Source organism: Thamnophis sirtalis, unplaced genomic scaffold, assembly GCF_051295495.1.
Source record: "Thamnophis sirtalis isolate CommonGarterSnake01/CBP01778 unplaced genomic scaffold, rThaSir2_p1.2 scaffold_7, whole genome shotgun sequence".
NCBI classification, from domain to species: Eukaryota; Metazoa; Chordata; class Lepidosauria; order Squamata; family Natricidae; genus Thamnophis; species Thamnophis sirtalis.
Genome location: NW_028261387.1, coordinates 77,712,293 through 77,726,521, shown reverse-complemented (window position 1 = coordinate 77,726,521; position 14,229 = coordinate 77,712,293). Strand labels below are relative to the sequence as shown.

The 14,229-nt window shown below is 40.0% G+C and overlaps 1 protein-coding gene across 2 annotated transcripts in view; it reads right to left on the bottom strand.

Moving 5' to 3' along the window:
- Positions 1–4,351, bottom strand: part of BCAS4 (breast carcinoma amplified sequence 4) — a 34,062-nt gene extending 29,711 nt beyond the window's left edge. For both annotated transcript variants that reach the window (XM_087720464.1, XM_087720465.1), the window contains exon 1: positions 4,092–4,351. In XM_087720464.1, coding sequence (XP_087576590.1) covers positions 4,092–4,319 — 228 coding nt within the window. In that variant the 5' untranslated portion in view covers positions 4,320–4,351. The remainder of the gene's footprint in view (positions 1–4,091) is intronic.
- Between the last annotated feature and the right edge of the window lie 9,878 nt (positions 4,352–14,229).

The following is a 14,229-nucleotide window of genomic DNA, read 5'->3' as shown; positions in this document are numbered from 1 at the left end:
AGTCTCTGAAGGATTGAGACAAATCTATGATATAGCTGAATATCTATTATTAGTCAAGAATTTTCTTTTGATATTTCTGTATTGGTTCAAAACATAAACAAGGACATACATAAAGACTGGAGCAGAGTATTTTCAATAATTCATCTTGTTTATTTGAAAAACATTTAAACTCAGGTACTCAGATACTCCCACTGAGATTTCAGATAGACGGTGGGCTAAATTTACAGAATATACTACATAAACATATTTGGGCATTATCTCTACTAATATCTGAAGCGGTAGGCCTTCTGAATGGCAGTGTTGGAAAAACGGATTGAAAGATTACTTCAGGGAAGACAAATATTGCAGTGTTTTCCTAAATCAGGTAGAACCAGAAATAAAATTATCTTTCCAGATAGTGCTATATTTGGCAATGCCTTTCTGATAGATAAGAGCACTCTAAAATATGTTCAGAAATGTTATGAATTAAGTGTTCCTAAGCCAGATTTCCTTTTTGACTCCAAGGGATTTCAATTATCACTTTCTTCTGTTAAAATGAACATGATTATTGCCGTGCCACTGTGAGGAACTAATTTACACCAAACAAGAAAAACTAAAAGCAGAAAATATTGCTCATTGTTAAGAACACTGTCAAGCAAATGATCCATATTATGTAATTTGGGTCAGTTGCAAATTTGGAATTCAAAACTAACATGGTATCACTTGTCCTCATCCTCAGTGCGACAAAAATTCAGATTAAAGAGTTACTGTAGCAGGGACAAATGTATTACGTTTGCAGTTTTATTGATTATATTTATTAATATTTTGTTACATTGATAATAAACGGATAAAAAGAATTAGACTGCTTTGTTCAAGAAGGAATTAAGAACATACTCCTTCAGGAGATTATTATTCTCACTTAGATCTTACTCAACCACATCCATCACTGGAGGTTTTCAAAAAAAGACTGACAAACATATGACCAGGATAATATAAGGTCTCCTGCCTTGAGCAAGGGGATGGACTAGAAGACCTCTGAGACAGAGGTGGGGTTCAAATTTGGTTTGCTCGAGCTTGCGCGCCTGGGCAGAGCCTTCCGCCACCGGTACTAACAGTTTGCTGATCAAGGAGCAACCCACCTCTGCTCTGAGGTCCTTCCACATCTACGATTCTATGTTTTATGTTCGATGTTCTAACTAAGGAGAACACTAAAAATTCCATTTACTTTGCCATTCGTGTTAATATGGCAGAACTCCATTGTAAAAATCCACAAAAAAAAATCATTGTTACTTACATTCACAATATTTCCTAACAATATTTTTTTCTCTGATTTAAGTACTAATTAATTTTTGGACAAAATAATTTACCTTGTTTTTGTTCTTTGGCAATTTTCTAGTGCAGGCTTCTTCTATACACATTTCTTCAGTGTAATTTTTAATTACTTAACACTATTTGTACACTACTTTCCGTAATATACTGTACCTTCTTTTCATATACAGGTTTCCTGCTTATTTTTGCTGAAAAACACACACTGGTATTATGAAGTCTGGCAGAAGCAGAACACACAAATTCTCCAGAACCCACAAATTCAGTGTAACCCACAGCAAAATTATTTTGCATCCCTAATTGAAGTATTCATTTTGGGTTCACCCATCATCCATAAAATAAACAGGAAATAAACTTTGTGCCTAAAGATTTATGTGTTCGCTTTTCTTTCACTTGGTTAAACAGTACTGATCTGGTTTGCCTTCATTGAAAACTACCAGAAACTCACGCCCCATGGGCTGGATGCGTCATGTGCTGGCCACACCCACCCCTGGTTTAACAAAGGGGGGAAAAGTCACAATACGTCATATGTTGATGTGATACTGCCAGTTTGACACCACTGCTCTAGATTGTAGATTAGAAGGGAAAGTGAGAAGTGACACAATCTTGAACAACCAACAAGTCATTCCTAGGAAACAAGCCCAATAAATCTACGCATATAAATTTGTATTTAAAAGTAGCCTCACAAACATGTCCACTTAACCCAATTACTAGAGAAGAACCCTATTTAAAGATGATTTATTTGGCATAAATGTGGCTAAATTCATGTAGTTAATTATAGAATGTCTAAACCAACCCAAGCTAGTTAAGCTTATGACATCTTGTATTTTGCTTTGAATGGGGCATAGCAGACATGTTCAAAAGCAATTATGCTAGATTGTTTTTATTAACGGAGGCATGGAAGTTTAGTAGCCATTACTCCACAAACATAAACAAACATGACAAAAGTTAAGAGTGACAGTCATCACCCAGGAGTAGATAGCATGGACTCTTAAGGATTAGCAAAACCAAACCTGACATTTTCTTCCCTTGGGCTAATCTGAGCATATAAAACAGTATTGATGCTATTATAGAAACAAAGTAGGAGAAAACTGACACTCTAATTCAGGTATTTATCTTTCTCTTAACAGTCTTGAGGGAAATAATTTCTTGACTCTAAACACACACACACATTTAAACATCTGAATAAGTCTCTTCAAGAGGTGTCAGTTGAAGTTCACTGAATTTATTCTGGGAGAATTCGTATTTATGAAGTAGCAAATGATAAGTCTGCTCTGTCAACTAAGTCACAGAGACAAAACTGTTGTGCTTTGTTCAAAAGAGATCACTTCCAATATTCTGCAATAAAACTATGTGTCCTGAAAATCCTTAACTAGGCTGTAATGCTTGAAGACATTCCTATGTCTGTGTGTGAGGTAAGAAACATAATTCAACTACAGTATTTTATTAATGAGCCATTTCTATGGATATTAAATTTTTTAATTCACTATTCTCTTATATGGCACTCTTCCAATTTTTTAAAAAAAAATGTATATTGAATGCTAGCAATGCATTTTTTTTGCAATTTGCATTATCCAGTCAACTGAAAATACTTTTGGATGTTAATAGTACAATATTCACAGCCCAGTTATTCAGAAAGTCAGCCAATTAAAAATAAATTTAGCATGACAAACTAAATAGCCTTTAAAAATAAGTTTGAAAAAAAGTTTTAAATGCCTTACGTGAAACTGGGTAGAATATAAACTCTGTAGGAAAGGTGCAGCATGGAAAAATGGCCTATTTCTTGTGCCTGTTGTTGCTAACAGCCCAATAAATCCACAGATGCAAACGATGTTCAATAATTTAATTCTTTAGATACTAATATCAATAGTTTAAAATGCATTTGAACATTAAGTGGAATATAGATATAACCTAACCTTGTAACCTCCAGGGAATGAGTCAATTCCATCTTAAAATTACATTTCCCAATTAATGTAAGCAAACCAAGCAGTGGCCTCACAATATTGATGGGATCTTTCTCCTTGTCTCCCTTTGGTGACTTTCTCCATTTTATTTAAATATTGAACTGTAGCAGAAACAGAAGAGAAACTTGTGATACTTAATATGAATCTAGAGAATGACTGACTCAAAATTGAAAACAGCTTAAGAAAAAAAAGTGTTTAAGCAATTCCAGCTCAAAGATTTCCAAGGATACGGTGGATCAAAAAACACTAGTGAAAGATCGAGGAAGAACCAGCAGGTAATGTTCTCACCCCAAGGTTAATCATTGTTTTTTTTTAAGTATCGGATCAATTATATTATTATATAGGGATGCTTCACTGCACTGTGGAGTAACTGCTTCCAGAGGTAAAGTGATCCCTGAACAAAATAAAGAAAAAGCAGAAGGCACGCCCATAACGAGGCAAACCCACAAAAGTGGCACGGATGTAAAGGATGCCTTTCACATCCTTCAGCTGCCTTCCTGCCACTCTGCAGATTGCTTCCTGGCACTGAGCTGCGTCCATACGACCCATTAACCCGTGTTAGTCAAGGAACTCAGTGTCCCGAATTTGCACAATCCACGGAATAAGGCACAGGGGCTAAGTTCGGACAAGACGCTCAACTAAAACGCGGTAGGCTAACCTAGGATTCGGGGGGTCGTGGGAACCCAGCCGCCCTCCCCAAGCATCCCCTTCCCAAGCATCCCCACCCCCGGGATGCACAAACCCCTAAGGATGCCCAGGGATGTCTCTTCCCCCTTGCAATGCTTGGCTCTACCCGGCCACCCCAGCAGCCTCCCACCATACCTCCTTCCCGGTCTCAGGGGACAGACAGTAAGCGAGCGGCCGAGCCCCGCCGGCCTCCCTCTCCTCCGCTGCCGCCTTCCGCCGCGGCTCTCCGTCCTCGGCGGCGTCCGCAATCAGCTCCGCCGCCCAGCCGTCGATTGCGGGGAAGGCGGAGGAAGAGGAATAGGCGGGCGGTGAGGGGCGGCCTCCGGAGGCTGCGGCTCCCCCTTCGGCGGCCGCCTGGCTCATGTCAGCCGCGCGCCTTCCCTCAGGCCGGGGGCAGCAGCCAACCGGCGCCGCTCCCGCTGCCGCAGCTTTGCAAGCGCAGCGCCGGGCTTTGAAGCTGCTCCTCCGTGAGCCTGGTTTTCCGCGGACGGAGTCAGGGCGCCTCCTAGCGGCCAGGGACCAGAATTGCGCTTTCGGAAGCTGTTGGGTCTTAAGGTCGCGGATGTCACACGGGGGTTACTCAGGAGGGGAACTGGCTGAAATCCCACATGGCACAACCTTTTGTTTATTTATTTTTATTTTATTGAGTTCGTCAAGCAGGAATTAGATAACAGATCTAAGTATAGACATGATTATGAATAGGTGAAATGAATACCAATACCAAGGAATATTAGGACAGGACGGTAGGTACACTGGTGCGCTTATGTATGCTCCTTGCAAAATCTCTTAGGAATGGGATGAGGTCAACAGTAGACAGTTTAAGGTTAAAGTTATGGGGGTTTGGGAATGAAACCACTGAGTCAGGTAACACATTCCAGGCATTCCAGGCATTGACCGCTCTGTTGCTGAAGTCAGATTTTCTGCAATCGGGTTTGGAGCGGTAATCCATCAGGACATTATTCAGCAGCCTATCTGCATTTAAAAGGCAAAGGCCGCACTTTTGAAGACAGCAAAGTCCACATTTTGGACAGAGAGGACTGCTGGTTTGAAAGAGGGGTCAAAGAGGCCATCTATGTTAAGTTAACAGCCCTCTTTCAACTGAGGGGGAGGGATACAACATCATCTATCTCCAATCTGCAACACAGTCCTTTCAACAGTTCCAAGAAAGCTCCACACCCATTTGCACTAATCAGGTGACCCTGATGATACAGTAAAAGTTCTAGGTGGCCTCAATGACTCTCTAAAAGTATGCAAATGAATATAAATCCTTCCACTCCCCACCATCCAGTCAGAGCTGGAGAAGCTTCTTGGATGAGAAGTGAAATGTCTTTAAAGAAAAACAGAAAGTCCAGTTGCCTCTTGAAAAAAGCACCTTTGGGACAACCATGACCTGGATGACTGAGAATTTCTATGGACATTTGAAAACCTGAATTTTCACCCAAGCCACCTTTGAATGAATAACAGTGTTGGGTTTCTTCCAACCCCACCCCCCAAATCTCTTTTCTTTCTCCTGTTGCTAAATGGCTTTGCTTTTACAGTTTAAACTATTGTTAAAATTTGAATTGTTTGGGGATTCTCTATGGGAAAGACTATGAAGAAGTTTTAAAACTTCTCAACAATTAAAATTCTCAACAAATTAAAACACACAACCAGGCACCATATAAGCACCACACAGAACAGCCCAAAGCACACAGAGAAGTTCCCTGAAGATGGGCTCCAGCACGAGACCGAAAGTTCAGAAGACTAAACCTCTGGTCCTGGTGACCGACCCAGATTAGATCCTGCAACATTATCCTGGGACATATATGTTTGCCTTCATTTGAGAAGTTTTCAAGAAACACATGTTGGAAAGATTCTAATTGAATCCAAAGCATCTTCTATGGAATCATAATAGCAATACTTTTATTATGCAGTTCCAGCTAAGTGCAGAACAGACAGTAAAACAGCAAATCAAATCGAATTGAGTTTGGTCCTGCCATCTCTGCTGTGTATCTGTGTCTGCATACACATATATTTTTGTTCAATCATGTTTGATTCTCAGAGACTGCTTGGAGAAACTCCTGCAGGTTCCTTGGCAAAGTTTTTCAGAAGTATTCTGCCCTTGTCTCCTTCTCAGGGCTAAGAGAAAGTGACTGGTCCACAGTCACACCTCTAGCTTTGTGCCTAAGATGGGATTTTTATTGTTGTTAGTTGTGAAGTCATGTCCTACCCATCGCAACCTCATGGATAACATTCCTCCAGGCCTTCCTGTCCTCTACCATCCTCTGGAGTACATTTAACTCGCGCTGACTGCTTTGGTGACTCCATCCAGCCACCTAATTCTCTGTCATCCCCTTCTTCTTTTGCCCTCAATCTTTCCCAGCATGAGGCTCTTTTCCAGTGAGTCCTTTGTTCTCATTAAGTGGCCAAAGTATTTGAGTTTCATCTTCAGGATCTGGCCTTCTAAAGAGCAGTCAGGGTTTATCTCCCTAGGACTGACCGGTTTGATCGCCTTGCAGTCCAAGGGACTCGCGGGAGTCTTTTCCAACACCATAGTTCAAAGGCCTCAATTCTTTGGCGCTCAGCCTTTCTTATGGTCCAACTTTCACAGCCATACATTGCAACTGGGAAAGCCATAGCCTTGACTATATGCACTTTTGTTGGCAGGGTGATGTCTCTGCTCTTTAGTATGCTGTCTAGATTTCAGAGATATTTTCTTACCTAAACAGAGAACCAGAATGTTCATGAATAGGCAAAAAAGCAGTGGGAGCAAAAGAGACTTTTGACTTCCTCTCAGCCGTCTCATGGAGTTTCCTAGTGGGAAGCTGCCAAGGAGCATTGGAAATCTTCCTTCCTTCCTTCCTTCCTTCCTTCCTTCCTTCCTTCCTTCCTTCCTTCCTTCCTTCCGTCCGTCCTTCCTTCCTTCCCCCTCCCTCCCTCTCTTCTTTCCTTCCCTTTGTTAATCATGTCTTTTAAAGACATCAATCAAAAGGGGTCCCTATGCTGTCCTGTCCAGCACAGTTCCTTTCATTGACTTCTCTAATGAATTTGCATGCATGATATGGCCAAAGTAAATCAGACGTAGTCTTATGATTTTGGCTTCTAGTGGTATGTCTGGTTTTATACGATTCAGCACTGCTCTGTTGGTTACGCTGGCTGTCCATGTTGAATGCAATAATTTACGCCAGCATCACACTTCAAAGGCATCAATTCTTCTTTGATCATCAGTATAGAGAAGACTATTGCGCTAACTAGCCCGTTTTTTGTATTTACATCAATATGTCTGCTTTTCCAGATATTATTCATGTTAACCATTGCAGTGTGGCCTAAGGTTATCCTGCGTTTGACTTCAGGAGTAGAACTGCCATTGTGAACAATTTTGGATCCAAGGAAGCTAAATTCTCAAACTAATTCCTCCTAGTTGATTATAAAAAAATTATGTCAATCTGCAACTGTTGTCATTATCTTTATTTTCCTGATGTTAATTCAATCCTACTTTTTCACTTTATAACTTGGTTTTCCAGATCAATTTTTCCAAGTCTTCCCTATTTTCAGTGTTGTACACAATAGTGTTGTATCATCTTCATACCTCCAATTATTCTTTAATAGATTTGCTTATAGAGAAACATGCTCATTTGCAAAGTCTTGCATTGTGACATTTGAAGCAAAACAATAAGACTTTCACAATTATTAATAACTCCAACAGGTTATTGAACATACTCTCTCGTTATCTCCACGACACGTACTGTATATAACCTATTCAAGCAATTCCTTTTTCCATCACTAGATGGCAACCCTGCCACCATTTTTATGACAAGGAAAATTATCTCTGTTCTAACACCAGATTTATCTAGGGCAGGCTGTTTAATACTTTGCAAACAATTAAGTGCTGTATTGTTAAACCCTCACTACAGGTAGAGACGATGTAAGTGCAATTTGAATGAAAAGTTTTTCTAAAAGAAAAAGAAAAAAAGGTCTCAATCATTTTTTCCTTTTTCACTGAAGGAATACAAAATTAACCTTTAGTTGTTGGTCATTCACAATTGTCTGCTTATGATGCCATCTTAAAATGGCTTAAATATATATTTTATTTGTAGCTTCTCTATATGGAAACCACATAAGTGGTAGGGCAACACTGTTCACCAACCCCGATCCACATGGGTTGGCTAGAAATAATTTTTAATGCAGGGGAGGTAGCTGCTATCTGTATTTGGATGGAAACCAATCAAGGAGAGAATCAATCTAGAATTAAAGAGAAATTTCCTAACGGTGAGAACAATCAACCAGTGGAATGCCGTGCCTTCAGATGTTGTGGGTGCCCCATTACTGGAGGCTTTCAAGAAGAGACTGGACAGCTACGAGCCAAGGTGGCACAGTGGTTAAATGCAGCACTGCAGGCTACTTCAGCTGACTGCAGTCCTGCAGTTCGGCTGTTCAAATCTCACCGGCTCAAGATTGACTCAGCCTTCCATCCTTCCGAGGTGGGTAAAATGAGGACCTGGATTGTTGGGGGCAATATGCTGACTCTGTAAACCGCTTAGAGTGGGCTGAAAGCCCTATGAAGCGGTATATAAGTCTAACTGCTATTGCTATTGCTAGCTATGTGTCTGAAATGGTATGAGGTCTCCGCCTCATGCAGGGGATTGACTAGATGACCTCCAAATTCCCTTCCAACTCTCTTATTCTGTTCTGTTTAGTTTCTATTTCCAGCCTCAGTTTGAGAATGTCATGTTTCTTCCTTCCAGCTGAGAGAGGATAGGAAACCCTGAAGGACAAGTCTCTCTTAAAACATTACATTTTCAAACCATTTCCTGCTAGGTAACCATGTGCTTCTTTTACACATATAATTCTAGATGTACACATATAGAATAAGCACAATGTCTTGTGTTACAACCCTTACTTTGTCACGGTCCTTAGGCGCCACTGAGTTGTGTCTAATTTCTAATGACTGCATTTCCACCGATGACGACACCCTGTCATTAGTGTTATTTCATCATAGTCTTCCATCCAAGTATCAACCAGGTCTACACCTACTTAATTTCTGAGATCAAACAATATTTTCTGTCATCATCATTACAACTTCTTTCCCATTATCCTTCCCACACACATACCTTGGGATGTTTCTAGGTTTAAGGAATGGTGATGTAAGAAGATACCCAGACTACTAAAATGAAGCCTGTTTAGAAAATTTCGAGGGAAGATTTGGTGCTAGTGCCATTTCTAATGGTTCTTACAATCAATTTTCACTAATCACTTGCAAATAAATTCCTTTTTTACCCTACCAGTAGGCACATCATTTGTTATGCTAAATGAAAATATCTATTTAATCTGTCACAGAGAATAAAATAAGGTAAACTCTCATTTCAAAGCCCTTCAAAGCCATCACCAGCTGGACAGGACAGCAGAATAATATTGTTATTCTCTCTCTTTTTCCCTGCACATCTTTTTTGCATTCACTGAATACAAAAAGAAAAAAAAAGAAAAGTATAAAAAAGGGGGGGAAGGGCTAAAAAAAGAAGCAAAAACCTACAAGGCACTCATTCAGAGACAGATAGATGCATAAAACATACAATAAACATTTCAGTGAATGGAGGTCATTATTAATTATAATCATAATGCATATTGAGATGTTATTGGTTTGTTACAGGTAACATCAATTCCATAGTTCACTGCATAATTGACCCCATATGTTTATCTTTCCAGTAAGTATTTTTCCTTTAGTCAAATGTGAGTTTTTATATTACAAGAATAAACTACAAAGGAACATGAGCAGCTGATATTGAATCTCAAAACTGGATTAATGAATACTGTATTAGACACTGTAGAAATGTATATGTAAATGAAGCATTGATTTCATTGCACCTCCAACAACATAACAGTTAATATATAAATGCAATGGGGTTCAATAAATCTGAAATATTTCTTTGTTGAAAACAATATATTATAAGGAAGGGAAAAACATTGTTTATTTGATCGAGGTTAAAGTATGTTATTATTTCTGATTATCCTCAAGGGACTTCCTGTGACATTAGGAGAGAAAAGTTGCTGTTTTATGCATTTGTCTAGAAATAAAAGAAGGGGTATTTGATCATTGGTTGTAAATTAAGGAGGGCTGAAGAGTTACAAAAATTGTTTAAATTTGTTGTGACGAAGATCTCCTTTGCATCTTTTTCTACTCTTCTTCCAGTTTGCATTAGATATTCCTATTGTAATTAAATCCTTAATACAATTATAAATATAATGATGCACTTTATTGAAGTTTATTTTTAAAAATATTACTGTATTATATCTAATGAAGCAAAAACAGAGAAAAAGGAAGAGAGTGCATATACGCACAATATATATATAAATGATTATAAAAGGAAAAAAAACATTTTTAAAAACAAAAGGCAAAACAAATAAAATAATAGATAAAAAGATGATTGAAAAGGGCTTTTTGGTAGCTCCCCTTTCTTTCTTTCTTTCTTTCCTCCTTCCCTCTCTTAAGCAATTCTTGTTATTTTTTAGTATATTTTTTAATTCAAATCTATCATGATGGTATATATGGTTAGATCTTTCTTACTGTAAGCGTCCTTGATAAAATCCTATTACTCTGAAGGAAAATATATATGTTATTCACTAACACGGCATGTAATGGAAATTTGAAACTGGTGTAAAATTGGAAAGGAATGTGATTTCTGCTTGCATTTTTATTCTGTATCGTTGTAACTCCTGCTCCTATTTCACACTGTGGAGTTTTCAGTTTGACAATTTCCTCCTCTTCTTGCTCATCCCCACCTCGTACCCTCCCTTTTCAACGCCTGAAGAATTTTCAGTGTAAATACGAAGAACAGGAGAGTTCAGATTGCAGAAAATAGCTTGGGTACAAAAAGACAGCTCAAGAATTAAAGACATGGTGCAGTGCAGGTAAAAGCCAACCTATAAAAAATAAGCGGTGAGAGCAAGGTACACACCCATGGTTACACAAGAGATACCTACAAGTATTTGTCCAACAGAACCTGTTCTAGACCTTAATCACAGAACACATAAACACAAAGCAGTTTCTATATGGTTTTAGGCATCCAAGGTAACAGTGTTGGTGTAGCTTTAGTTGAACAATTGTTTTGACCCAGTTACACTAGGCAGTCTGGAGTAACATTTTCTCCTTCATGCCTCAGTGCTGTGCACAGCAACTTTCTTATTCAAAGATCAAAGGCATCAACCCGCAAAAGGTTTCAAGTGATTGAGCAATAACCCCCCCCCTCAAAAAAAAAAAGCAGTGTTAGAGGAAAACAAGTTTACATTTGAATGCATTGCATTTATAACTGAATGGAATTACGAATGAATTTAATTTGGAATATTTTGTGCTTCCTGATCATCTGAAATGTATCATACCCCCACAACAATTTTCTCTGTTGTGGTATCTTCATGCCCCTCCAGTGTTGTCTTATATACCAATGATGGCTGATCTTTTTGTGATGGAATGCAATGCGTGCACAACCCCCCTCCCCTCGTGCATGCACACGCCACCCCCCCGTGCTCCCACCATCTCCCCATGCATGCGTGCGTCACAAACACCCCCACCCCCCCGGTGCCTCATTTGGGCCTAGTAGGTCTCCCTGCAGCCTCCTGGGAGCAAAATCCCCCATGCATATTTCGGCAGAGACCTAAAAAACAACTGGCTGGCAGGAGGTGCGCACGCATGCGCGGTGGAGCTGAGTACCCGCAGAGAGGGCTCTGTTCACCATCATGGTTATATACCATGCAGAATCCTGGGAGAGATTTGTCTTTCAGTTTTCTCTTGTCGAGCTTTCCAAGGGTCTGTTCTTTATGCCACAAAGTACACCAGTAATGGCGAATTACTGGGCCTGTCAAAAATTCCAAAAATGCCTAACTTGATTCTGCTGCCCTGTCAAACACACACACACACCTACAAAAGAGAAACATTTATTTCTCTCTCCTTTCTAGGCCATCCTGAACAGTGGCACTTAGTGGCAACATCAAGGCTGAACCTGAAGTAGGTAGGGCCTTAGCCTACCTGAGTCCTAGCACCATTGCATATTCCCAATGGCAAGATTGCCCTCCCCCTCCAGGGCCCAGCGCCCCCCAGGAACTGCTGGACGACACTTACCTTCTCTTTTTGCTCACAGGCCCCTGTGGCCTCCCCGAGGCTGCTGTGGATCACACAAGGCCTTCAGTGTTGAAATGGCTCTTATGCAGACTCTGAAATCCTTACGAATGCAGGCCTCATTCTCATGCAATTTTCGAAGGCTCTGGCGGCTGCACGAGAATGCAGCCCTCTTGCACGGCGCTCAAAGAATCCGGAGGCCTAACGGAAGGCCACCCCATTCTCATGCAGCCTCCACAAATTGTGCAAGAACAAGACATACTTTCGAGAATAGTTTTTGGGGGGGATGTTAGATGAACCCTGGTGTTACACAAAACAGCGTGGCATGTCATCTTCGACATATATGTCATTGGTTCGCCCTCACTGACCTACACTGACATTAGTCAGGCTGCCAATGCTTATCTGTATTTTTGTCTTAAATAAAATATATTTCTCATTGGAAAAAAAGAATGGGATGTTGGCGTGCTGAAAAACAAAATGCCTTATTTTTATTGATAGTATTTCTGTTCTCCAGAAGAACGTCATAGCTCAATATTGTGGCAGTGGCATGTGGTCAATTTCTTTATAGCAGTGTTTTTCAACCTTGAGGCCTTTTAAGTCCTGTGGATTTCAACTCCCAGAATTCCCCAGCCAGCTGGGAGTTGAAGTCCACAGGACTTAAAGTCACCAAGGTTGAGAAACACTGCTTTATAGTGTCAGAAACCATGACCTGTAGTGGACAGTGTCAAGTCAACAAACATACTTAGCAGTAGCAGGGGGGGGGGGAATATTGTAAATAAATTTTATCCTGCTGAAGCAGCTTAAAGCATCTTGTCTCCCAAAACGCATTTGATCTGAGCTTTCTTTGCTCTCATCTACTTTTGCATTCCCAGTTTTAGAACAGAACCTCAGCTACCTTTTCATGAATGAATTCACCAGTTTTTACCCATATTCAAGAGTGAAATTTAAATCGCAAAATTCTGCGGACTGATTGGATTTGTGGCTCACAGCCATGGACTTTCCACACAATCTTTTCTCTGTTATAAAAGTGGCAACTTTCACTGCACAGACCAATGTAGTATTTATAAATTGATAATGGGAGTCTAAAAGAAATAAATTTTGCCATGTTGACAGTTCACCTACTCTACACCTATTCTGAGATTTTCTAATTAGATTATAACGTTTTATAGAGTATGCTGTTTATGCAAAATTTGGACCTAAATGGTTATCTTCAACATTATACCATTCTACTTTTTCAATTTTCTATCTCTCCCACTCCACACCAGTTGGAACTAACTTGTTTTTCTAACTCTTTATTTTAACCATGCTTGAAACAGGTGTCAGTGATTGAAATAATGATCTTGTGCTTTTAAGGTGAGAGCCGAGGTTGGCGCAGTGGTTAGGTGCAGTACTGCAGGCCACTTCAGCTGACTGTTATCTGCAGTTCAGCGGTTCTAATCTCACCGGCTCAAGGTTGACTCAGCCTTCCATCCTTCCGAGGTGGGTAAAATGAGGACCCAGACTGTGGGGGCGATATGCTGACTCTGTAAACCGCTTAGAGAGGGTTGAAAGCCCTATGAAGCGGTATATAAGTCTAACTGCTATTGCTATATTTCATTATTTAAATAATGGAATTGCTGAGGTTAGAAGGTATATGGTGCTTTGGAATACCCAGCCTCCAAATGATGTTTGGGAATGTGCATTAGTGTTGAACTTGCAAAATTGGAAAGCAGTTAAATTTTTTTTTTACTGGGATTGTGCTGGAGAATGAATCTGAAATGCTTCAGCAGACCTACTAAATATGGCAGAAAAGCTGAAAAAGACTTTCAAAGGAAAATAAGTGTCCAGGGAGCTTAATCCTATGGGTCATTGGTGCTCTGTGAGCCTGGTTTCTTGTAGATGCTTCATTACTTGTATGATGAAAGTGAGAAAACAGGAAGCAACTAGTTCATCCAGGTACTATGGAAAAACAATAATATATTTAATTCTCCCTCATTCCAGACGCTTTCTCTCTCCCTCACCCCAACACCTCCCATACACACCAATGCCTGGAAACAAAAAGTAAACAACAGCCCACTCAAGGAACTAACAAAACCCCTCCCAGAAATAGTGATAGGGCAAGCCACTAGTATATGAAATGAGAGCAAACTTCATTCCCTTTTAGTACTGATATTACCGAGTTTGGTAATGAAACATCTGCAAGAAAAG